Here is a 12,124-nt window from a genome sequence, read left to right as displayed (position 1 = left end):
TTGGTTCTGAATGTTTTGGTTCGTGTTCCATTCGATTCTCGGAATCCCTCATTCAACATATAGGCCGAGGAATGGTGGTTTGTAGTCCACTACGGTCACACATTCGATCAGTGTGGTGAGTCATTTACTGAATATTTGAATTCAAATCACTTATACATCTGTTAACCTATAAAGATAGGTCACTGAACCTTGTTCCCAGCTCCTAACAATCTGGGCTCTCTGGAGACTCTCCTCCAATCAGCAGTTCTGTGGTGTTTAGAGGAGAGTGGTCTCTTAGTCAACCAGTTTCCGCCCATTTCACTAGGTGATTAGCAATGTCTATTTGATGGATTTCATTCGGGAAGCTCTATCAAAGTGTGCTAAAATCGGGGGAAACAAGCACGTCAGTTACGCTGGCCTGCTTCCATCGTGACCACGTAATAGAACAGTAAGCAAATTTCCCCTGAAGGATACCATGGTACGTCGTACTCAACAATAAATTCCTGTCAAGAATATCTAATTAATTTCTTTTATTACTTTGTCTATAACAGAAGAGCTACTAGTCTATATTTCCACTTTATTTTATTGGACTCTTATGAATTGGAATAACCTTTGCACAATTCTAATCAGAAGGCACTATGACTATCACAAAGACTTAGTGAAGATGCTAAAAAGTGCATTATTAACTCTAATATATACTGCTCGGAAAGAAGTCAACGGACACTCCCATTGGCAAGGTGCATTATGCCATGTAGCGAGTCAACAGTTTGTAGCTGGCATAAATTTCAGGAAATGATGCTCCCAAGTCAGTACAAATGCGTCCAGGTGAAATAGCTGCAAGAAGCGAACTGACGGAGTATGAAAAAAGCATTCTGATAGCATGCTATGTTCCATGCGTATCTGTTCGGCAAACTGTTGACAAATTGAGTCATCCCAGGTCAACAATCAACGATACCACTAAAAGTGCCACCTGCAGAAGACGACCCACGACACTCACCGAAAGTGAACGTAGGGTGTCACACATTCGTTAAGGCACTTTCAATGCGGAGTTGCAGGCATCGACTGGAACACGAATCTGCACAAAAACATTTAGAACCGAGGCTCACAACATGAGTTTCCTTTGTAGAACAACAATATGCAAGCCCCACATTATACTGGACAAAAAATTTTACAAAACCATGCCCTCCAGATTAATTTAGTAATTTCGTATGGATTTTAAATATGACATTGAAAATTGGCTTCGGTTTGTGAGAGATCCTCAATAGTTTCTTATATAATAGAGTAATAGGTACCTACAGGGGCGCACCAGTAGTGTCCGGCACCTGTTTGCAAAACTTTAGTTGGCGCCCCTATATCCCTCCCCCCGATAAAAAATCACTTTATAAAAACGTATCAGTGAGTTAAAATGAAATAGGATATATTTTAATTATAAGTTTATTGAACAAAAAGCAGAAATTACAAAAAAAAATGTATAAAAAAACAAATACACAAGAAGGGTACAAAAACAACAAAAATAACTTGAAAAAAAAAAAGTAAATAAATAATAAGATAAATAAATAACTAACTTACAAGTATATAAAATAGGAGCATATTAAACATTATTGGGTAAAGAAATAGTTAAATAAATATTTAAACAGAAAGAAAAATCACTAAGTGAATTGAACTTTTCTAGTTTTCACTAATGAAAATTCTAGAATAATATCATGTATATCAAGTTGATCCAAAATATCTGACTCTACCGATATAATGGCAAGATTTGAAAGTCTGTTTTGTACCAAGTATTTTTTAATAATTTTAAGTTTAGAAAAGGACCGTTCCGCAGATGCTACAGATACCGGTAATGACAAAAGAATCCGAAGAGCAATTGTAAAGTTTGGATAAACTGTGATTAAGTCGTTTGAATAAATATACTGAATTATCTGATATATATCGTTTTTAAAATTAGAAATAAATGGTTAACAGTGTAAAATTTCTTCGCATAAATCGTCTGTGTCAATGTCTGAATGAATCTCATGTGTTAATTTTTGTCATAACGTTTTACAACAAGATAATAAATATTCTTTATTTCGTGAAGTACTTAACAAATACAAAAACTGAAAGGAATTCATATGTTCTTTTAATAAAGTGAATCTTTCCTTCAAAGATTGCAATATTTGATCTATTATGCAGAGAAAAAAAATTACTTTAAATGAAATTTCAGGATCTACTATATTTTCATTTTCATGTTCGTAATCAAATTGTGTTGTCTTTTTACGTCGCCTTAGTGGTCTACTACTACAAAATACAGATTCTGTGTCAAATTTTGCTGCAATTAATTTTAGCTTTCTACAATTTCTTTGAAAGTTACATCAGACCTATAGTCATTTAAAATTGATTTAGATCATTCAATGCATCTAAAGTAAGTTGGAGATTCATAGATGAAGATTGCAGTATTTTGCTGACAAAATTCACTTTATTCAAAATATCATACCAAATCTTTGGCCTGGCGCCTGTGTGCGTCGCACACATTGCAAATATGACCGGAGCGCCTCTGCGTACTTATTACTAAGTACGTGTTACTCTTCTATGTCCGACGTCACTTTGCCTGTCGCTTGTATAGCTGCTCAGGATCATCTCTAGCGAGCGTCAAACAGTAATCAGCCAACATGGAAGTAGGCCACTCTCCCTGGTATCTTTGATCCATCGTTGCAATTTTCTAATGGAAACGTTCACTGTGTTCATCACTAACTATGCCGGAGTTGTCTGGGATAAAATCCAAGTGGAAATGAAGCAAGAATATTTTTAAGGACATATTGCAGCCTCGTTTGTGACACAGAGACAAGTCCTCAACCAGTTCCTTCTAGTTTTCTTCCTTGACATTTCTGAGGAAGTTAGTTGACACCAAATGAAACGCGATCCAAGCTTTTTCTCATCACCCTTTAGCAGGTTGTCGAAAATCTCGTCAATGAAGAGCTCTCGGATCTGAAGAGCCACAACAATTCCCTCTATAATTTTTGCTTCGCTGAGTCGAGGGAATATGTAAGTGTAAGCCAAGATCAACTGAAAGCTGATCAACACTGGTCCTTGGTTTTTACGATTTTTTTATTTTTATTTATTTTTATTTTTTACCAGACCGAGTTTGATGTATAGGGGCGGTGGCAGAATTTTGTGCGTTTCTGCCAGTGTTGAGTGTTCGCTCCAACCATCAGAGCTTTCCTTGCAGGACAGTCTCTCTTCACAGTTCGTCTTGTGCGAAAATGCGTGGAGCAGATGACGCATCGTGGCCGAAATATGGATCATCATTAGATGCTGAAGGCTCAGGAGAATTCGTCATCAGTTCGTCTCCGTCCTCTGAATCGATGGAAAATTCTTTCGAGGTTCAAGAACTAGAAGTCCTTCGCCGTTCCGAACTGCTCAGAGAGCGAATAGTATATTCAGGTATGCTATTGTACACTCCTTTTTCCTCATGATACCTCCCAAAACAGGTGGTACCATGCAAAAGTAGCAGTCATTTGCATGATTGCTTGGCTCTCTTCATAGGAAGAGAGGAACAGAATGGACACTTTACTGCCTTTCGGGAACTTCGGAAGATTTCTAGCTGTATGGGGCCCAGTCCTTATCTCCGAACGGAGTGATTTTTTCTGTTTTGCAAACGTCACTTCCCCGCAAATGTAACAAAAGTTATTTGCACTATTAACACAAGTACGAGGCATCACTACTGCTGGATTTGCACTGCAGGGATCACTTGTGTAGTACTTATGACACAGGAGTAAAGGGGGGGGGGGGTAGCCCAGGAATTCCCAAACACTTGCTCACACTACGACACTTCACTTTATACAAATGATTGGCTGATGCAATATGGCGAAATATGTTATAATCAGAAGATTGAAGTACAGTGTTGCCAAATGATGCCTATGTATGCAATGCAAATTGAGTCTCTCCTAAACAAGGGCCAATCGACAGATTTTATTGTCATTTTCGTATTCAACACATTGAAATTAGTAAAGAATCGCTATTTTCATTTCAGAAGTAAATTGTGTGTTGTCCAGTTACTCGAACCAACAATCAGCGTCGTCTTAAGCGGTACAAAGACTGTGTACGTTCAGTGGAACATGGATATATCAGAACGCAGAATTATAATTATTTATTGACTTATTGCTGATATTTCGCTGGAGTTATACACCAGCGAAATATCAGCAAAATGTCAGCGAAATGTCAAAAATTTTGCCCACCTAAAAAATTATTTTAGAACAACATACCTTAAAAAGCTCAGACTTAATGGTGAGCTTTGATATCACCTCACTATTCACAAATGTACCACTAATTGAAACCCTTAATCTGCTAAAGTCACACTTTCCTCCTGATATATTTGAACTATTTAAAATCCACAACACATATAGGATATTTCACATAGAAAGAGAAAATATACAAACAATTAGATGGGACAGTATGCCCCCCCCCCAGCAAACTTCTGCATAGAACACCTGGAAAAACTAGCTATCAATACAGCCACTCTCAAACTAACACTTCTACGCTATGTTGACGATGTGCTTGCTATTTGGCCACACGGCCCAGGAACATTGGATACATTCTTAGGACATTTAAATAGCCAACATCCAAAAATCCACTTTACAATGGAACAGGAAACTAATAACTGTCTGCCCTTCCTTGTGGATACACTAATCACACGTCTTCCAGATGGTTTCCTTATCATTCTCAGTGTTTAGAAAACCCACAATACAGGGAGATATTTACACAAACAATCACACCATCATACTTCTCAACAGTATGGTATCTTAAAAACGCTAACTCACAGAGCGAGAGCAATCTGTTCCAATGACAATGCTCTTGCTGCTGAACTGGCTCACTTACCACCCCTTCTTGGCCAATGACTATAATCCCCATAAGATAAACAAAATACTAAATGCTCCTAAGAAACCCATCGACAACTACAACAAAACAGTCATCATCCCATACATTAAAGGCACATTGCAAAGATATCTAGAATTCTCAATAAACATCAACTATGCACTGTATTCAGACCATGTGTCAAATTAGCAACTCTCATCCGTTCACCCAAAGACAGCATTCTCAATGTTTAGAAAACCCACACACACACACACAGGAAGATATTTAAACAAACAATCACACCACCATTATCACATCCAGGAGTCTATGAAGTACCCTGCTCGTGTAATCAAGCTTGCTACGGTCAAACAGGAAGAACTGTGGACATCCGCATCAGTGAAGATAAAAGATACATTCGGCACTATCACTACCGTAAGTCGGGCATAGCAGACCATGTTTTGGATACCACTGCACACAGGCTCAACTGGAAGAAAAAATGTACTACACAGAAGCTTTTACAAGTCAGAGAGAATGTTCTTAGAAGCAACAGAAGCCTTGAGACATACTCTGAATCTCAACAAATATGGCTGTATAAATTTGCCTAAGATTTGGGAGACAGTCATCTTAAGACATAACAACACCTGATTTCTCTCTCTGTTTTTTAGGACTTTAGTCTTTGTGTTGTTACATTTTTTTTTTTTTTAGATAGAGGGCACCTAATTAGGACTTTAGTCTCTGTGTTGTTGCTACAATTTTGTTAAACTAGTCCCTTTGTTACACCATGTTGTTGTAGTCTCGCCTACTGTGACAAACTGTATTTTTGTGCTCTGAAGATGCTGGTTATAATATCAGCGAAATATCAGCAATAAGTCAATAAATAATTATTTACTCAAAATTCTGTGTTCTGATATATTCCGTCAAAATTAAACAACATGTACGATGAACACATAAGCCTTTACACTCGTTAGTGAAACATGGAAGCCTGTAAAGCTGTGTTATGGAGAGACAAATCATGCTACTTCTTCTACCGAGCAGTTGGACAGGTGTGGGTGTGGCAGATGCCCAGTGTATGTCTCTTACCCGAGTGCGTAACCTCAACTATGAAATTCGGAAGTGGAGGTGTAATGGCATGTTCCTGTTTTTCTTGGTTTGGCCTCAGGCCTCTATTTGTGGCGCCACCAATGCTTTCTACTTTGTGGCATTTCTAGGGAACTGACTATTGTCTCTCTTTCAGCAAGACAATGCATCGTGTCATAAGACTGGCTTCTGCTGTAACTGCGTGGTTTGTGAACATGAACGTCAGCTCGCACGGCAGAGTCCTGATCTCAATCCTATTGAACATGTTTGAGCTGAACTGCAGCAATGGGTGAGGCGAAGGGACGTCAGCCATGACCACTTTACATGCCTGCAGGTAGAATGGTCCACAATTCCCATCGCAACTATACGCTTGTGGAAAGTACATCCCATAGGATTTCTGTACGATTTCGCAGCAAAAGGATGTTCTACATCTTATTAAGGAGGACACCATGGTTATCATCCCAACCTCCAACTTTATCAATTGATAAGTGATTTAAGATTTCAAATATTTTCTCCTTTATCATCTTCTTTTTTCGTATGGTTTTGGTAGACTTTGTAACGCCCATAAACTTCCAAGTTTCCTAGGATTTTCTAAACGTGATTCCAGGATAGTTTGGTTAGTTGAATATGCCTATAGTATATTTTACATGTAAACTTTCGTGTTCTCCTAGCGAGTTAGCCTGTTCTTCTGGAAGAAAATTCTCCCCATCTGATATTCAATAACTCACCTTCAACAGGAGTGTTTTGAAAAAGTTCAGCGCGTTCTAGACAGGATATGAAACCATTACTTTCTGACCACAGAACATCATCAAAACCGACTGAATTACGAAGGAGTCCTTTATTATGTCATTCGATAAATCTTGTCTTTCAAGCCTATGCTCTTTTAACTGACCAGTATTCATGTATATACTGCAAACTACTTAAATTTTTCTGTAGCCGTAACTGAATCTTTCAAAATTGTTTAAACTGGCTTTGGTCAGTTCCTGTTATCCTTATCTTAATTTGCATGTATATAAAATCTTTCAGTATTAATCTTAAAATTGATAATTGAAGATAAATTTTGCTTTACAATGTTTAACCATTTAATTAATGCAAATTCAAGATCCCATATCCCTCATTCTGAATTTTTTGAGATTAAAAAAAAAAAAAAATCAGCTAACGCCTTTTATTCCGGTATAGAGAGTAGGCGAGGCAATTTTATTTTTGAGATTCAAGTATATTTTGCATTTCCTTCCATTGTTCCTCAAACATCCCAACGTTCAGTCAGTAACTCGGTAAAGCCATAAAAGGAAAGCAAGAAATTACTTTATTTACTTCAGCAGCAGCATTGACACGAGGTCACTAAACAGTAGCACAACTGCGAAGACGTACGTCCAGCATCACACCTGATGAAAATAAACGTTATATGAATCAGTTAGCTGTCTTAAGTATTTATGTCGTAAGTCTTAAATTGTCGTATTCAATTTGAGTGCGTGTGTTCGACTTCTAAATCTGATCAAAATTCTCAGAAAAAAGTTTGCTATTTTGGTAAATGATAGACAGATACGTATAACCAAATTATTAATACTAACGTAATTAATACACATGATGAATTGCTATACACGTAAAGAAAATTAAAGTAAAAATAAAGTATAACAGATTATTCACGTAAACTGAATATAAAATAATGTACGTAAAAAACGGTGAAAACTAAATCAAAATATATTTGATGAAACAGACGTTCGGGCTATCGGACATCTGGACAAAAAAAAAAATATTGGATTATGTAATTGCTAGTAGTAATTCCATGGAGTCTCTACTCTAGCAATTATATGTATATATAATAAATACCATACGTATATAATACACAGAGTATTGAATAATGAACATACTATACATACTTTATAACATAGCGTATATATAGTCTATAATTACTTATCATATATATTATATAATATATATGATAAGTAATTATGCTCTCTTGATAAAGCCATTGTGCTTTATGGAGAGTGAATAATCAGCGAGTTCAGTAAACACCAAAGTACAACTTTACAACTTAGGAACAAACAGCGGTTGTTGCTTGCTCGAGGCAAACCTATTAGACTGGGCATTACTCCAGGCGCTCTAATGTGATAATTGTTTAAACTCAAGTGATTCATCGTGCTTTGCATATCAGCATTCCTCTTGCAAACGGCTGAACTCAGAAATACGAGGTTTCTGAAGCCACATTTAATTGGATCTGAGGTGTAGTATACACCTTTAAAGTTATAGAGATGTCACATCACCCTGTTTACGAAGTCTGTGTGTGTGTGTGTGTGTGTGTGTGTGTGTGTGTGTGTGTGTGTGTGTGTGTGTGTGTGTGTGTGTGTGTGTGTGGAATAAGTTTTTTACCTTGGGAATAATGTATATTAGGGTTACCAAGTAATTTTATAAACTTGGTTATTTTACTCCTAATCCCAAGTGTAGCAAACAGTTAAGTTTGCGCCTGAACGTAGTTCAAGTCTAAAGGTGATGCAACACCAGGGCAACTCATTGTAAAGGTGGGTAAAGCTCTGATCACTCTTCTTAGTATAAAGGTGGGTAAAGCTCTGTTCTTAGTATTTTCCATAATGTAAAGCACATCTCACTAAGAGATGTATACTGCAATACATTATGGGTGGAGTCACTATCCAGACTGGTTTCAACCTTTTTTGAATGTAAAAGTGAAACGGGCTCTAAAAATAAGACGATCCCGAAAGATAGCTCAACTCTGCGTTGTTCAACTCAATGACAGGCTCACCCCGTCACCGAGAAGAACTTCTTAGTATTTCAGTATTGGCTCTATTCAGCAGCAGGCTCACCCCGCCACCAAGCAGAGCCATAATCTCAACGGTGGCCACTCAGATATAGGCAAAAACCTATCCCCAAGCAGAGCCTCATGGAGCCCCCACCGGTTTCAACCTTTTTTTTTTTAGGTCTTTTTTTGATCCTATATATATATATATATAGGGTCAAAAATATATACATACATATCAAAAATATATACATATATATACAAATATATATATACATATCAAAAAAATACATACATACACCAAGGTTTTAGTAATACAGAGCCTTATCAACTTTACCTATACAAGTTGCTACAAGGTGTTTTTATTTTTAATAATCTCTGGAGGAGTGATAGATGTAAAAAAGTTTTTTTAACATGGGAATAATGTATATTAGGGTTACCAAGTAATTTTATAAACTTTTACTCCTAATCCGAAGTAAGCAAACAGTTAAGTTTGCACCTGAACGTAGTTCAAGTCTAAAGGTGGTGTAACTCATAGTAAAGGTGGGAAAAGCTCTGATCACTATTCATAGTATTCATAGTATTTTCCCACCTTTACTATGAGTTGCACCACCTTTAGGCTTGAACTACGTTCAGGCGCAAACTTAACTGTTTGCTTACTTGGGATTAGGAGTAAAATAACCAAGTTTATAAAATTACTTGGTAACCCTAATTTATATATATATATATATATATATATATATATATATATATATATATATACACACACATTACATGTACATATACATTATTTATTTATCAATTATAAATATTTTCCTTAATTATTCATTTCATAGCGCTTATTACGCATACATGATATAACTACGTTTAGAATCTTACATTATTTGGCTACATTAGTACTCCCGACTTACCCCTCTGTGAATGAGAGCGGTGTTGTGGTCCGAGCAACCATCTAAGGAACGAATGAGGCTAACAGAACCACGGCGCTTATCAGGATCGGTGGAGTGTCGCCGAAGCAAAGCACCTGAAAGACAAATTCACATTGAACAAATTTATAATAGTGAAGGAAGTTTGTTGTTGTTTACAGTTACCATCCAAAGCACGTAAGGCTATGGGAGCAGTGTATTATATGCCCGTTTTGTATATTTTTGGTATCTTTTATTTATTTTTCCTAGTCTGGAAACCCTGCTATAGTGAGCAAAATGGAACTTTTTCAAGCTACTTCAGGCCTCCAAAAAGCTCAAAAGTGGTCTAACACTAGGCGATGAAATTCATATCAACTCACATAATCTCAACTGTTTCTTAGGTAAGTTAAATAAAAATCAGAGACTGAATGGATGGCAATGCTTTAGCCAATGAAGTTCTGAGTGAGGCTTGGCTATTGCTGTTACCCTCCTGCCATGATCAGAGCTTTAATTGCTCAATAACACCTTATCCCTACACTGTCCTCTACAGATAACGGGGAAGATGAAAAGCATTCTTGCTTCGCCCCTTTAAGCCAGTCCTTATAAGGATGATTGAAAAGATATTCTGTTGCACGCATTATTCAAAGCATTATTCGAAGATAAGGAGAGTAAGAATCCACTGGATCAAAGATGCAACATTTCCGCGTACAGTTTATGTTAGCGATCTCTCTCTCTCTCTCTATCACAGTATATTAGACAAAAAAGATGATTTTTATTTTTATCTTCTCAGCCATTTTCAGTCCACTGCTGGACGAAGGCCTCCTCCAGCTCTTTCCATCTGTCTCTGTTCTTGGCTATGGTTGACCAACTTTTTCCAACAAATTTTGACAGTTCCGCGTCTTATCTTCTTTTAGGACGCCCTCAGCTTCGTTTGTTTTCCTTCTTTAGGAATCCACTTTGTTAGTATGGGTCCATCGCTTGTCTTCACTTATGGATAGATGTCCGGCCTATTTCCATTTTAGTCGTTTGTGGTAAAGAATGATGTCTGTGATACGAGTCTGGCTTCATATCCAGGTGTTTCGTTTCTTATCTTTTAATGTGAAGCCTCGCATCAGCCTTTCCATTTTTTATACTACTCACTAATTAAATTTTAAAAAAATTGTGTATTTATTTTTTGGAAAACGTAACAATATTTTAGGAGGGTGGTCTGAAACGTTCTCGGCCTAACAATGAAAAAACAAATTTATAATTTCAAATTTATTTTGAGTTTTCAAAATAATCTCCCTTAAGACTAGTACATTTATTCCAGAGATGCTCCAGCGCCATTATCCCGTCCCTGTAGTGGTTCTCAGTAAGATCTGCCAAATACCCCTCTACAGCCGCAATCACCTCTTGATTCGAAGAAAAATGCTGACCAGCGAGGAAGAGTTTTAGTTTTGGGAAGAGACAGAAGTCAGGGGGAGCCAAATCTGGGGAATAAGGTCGATGTTCCAACAATTCATAGCGCAGATCCCTTAATTTTCCCATTGCCAAAATACCTTTGTGGGCAGGTGCATTGTCCTGATGAAAGATGATATTTTTCTTCTGCAAACCGGGTCTTTTCTTACGTAGTTTTTCGTCTAGTCTGGTTAAAAGATCGGAATAATATTTCCCGGTTACTGTTTTACCCTCTTCAAGATAATTAATAAACAAAATGCCTTTAGCATCCCAAAACACCGATGACCTTTCCTGCTGCTAGAACCAACTTTGTCTTCTTTGGCGCTGAATAAGTCCACTGTTTTGACTGCTGTTTGGATTCTGGTGTGTAATGGTGAATCCAAGTCTCATCCATAGTAATAAATCGACTCAAAAATCAGTTTTATTATTCTTATAACGCTCCAAGCACTGTTTGTTTAGAATGTTTGAATGACTTGCAATTTCACATGGATGCTTACGACAGGCGTACCAACTTAGAAAAAAAAAAATCTTGTCGTCTATGGTCGAGGCCGAGAACTTTTCAGACCACCCTCGTACATTCCAAAATACTGTACACAAAATGTACGGTATGTATTTTGAAATAAGACTGGTTTGGGTGTCAAGCATTTTTAATTAAACTGAGCGTAACGAATCCAAATTTATTTTAAATTCCATTTTTTTAATTTTTTTTCATATGATATGCAGTGAACATTATTTATTTATTTATTTATTTTTTAATGTTGAGCCCATAGACGAGACGTTGGGTAGTCAACCTATAGCAGTGGTGTTCAACTTTTTTTACTATGCGAGCTACTTTTCTATACTAAGTTATTCAGAGATCTACTCTGTTATATATATAGATCACGTTCACGCAACCTGATATCAGATTACGCACAACTGTGCAGTTAAATGCACTCGCTCACTTTAGAGGACCCACTCTCCCAGCCCTAAAAACTTTAAAGAAACTAAAAACTTTGTGTATTTAAAAATTTATTTATCACTTTTAATTATTTTAATACAACAAATATATTGGAATAAAATATTTATTTCTCCATTTTGGAAAACCAAAGTTAGAAAAAACAACAGATTGATTACAAACTCACAAGTTACAGGAAATGCTGGTTGATGA

General features: G+C 36.8%; 1 protein-coding gene across 9 annotated transcripts in view; it reads right to left on the bottom strand.

Moving 5' to 3' along the window:
- LOC150100469 (5'-AMP-activated protein kinase subunit gamma-1-like) overlaps positions 1-12,124 on the bottom strand; it is an 855,293-nt gene that overhangs the window by 522,032 nt on the left and 321,137 nt on the right. For all 9 annotated transcript variants that reach the window (XM_090402490.1, XM_090402487.1, XM_090402491.1 and 6 more), the window contains one exon: positions 9,547-9,659. In XM_090402490.1, the coding sequence (XP_090258616.1) occupies positions 9,547-9,659 (113 nt within the window). The remainder of the gene's footprint in view (positions 1-9,546; positions 9,660-12,124) is intronic.

The sequence above is a fragment of the Typopeltis vanoorti genome, chromosome 13 (assembly GCF_054136105.1).
Source record: "Typopeltis vanoorti isolate ZY-2024b chromosome 13, IOZ_Tvanoo_1.0, whole genome shotgun sequence".
Taxonomy (NCBI): domain Eukaryota; kingdom Metazoa; phylum Arthropoda; class Arachnida; order Uropygi; family Thelyphonidae; genus Typopeltis; species Typopeltis vanoorti.
Note: the sequence above shows the minus strand (reverse complement) of the source record. Positions and strands in the feature narration are given on the sequence as shown.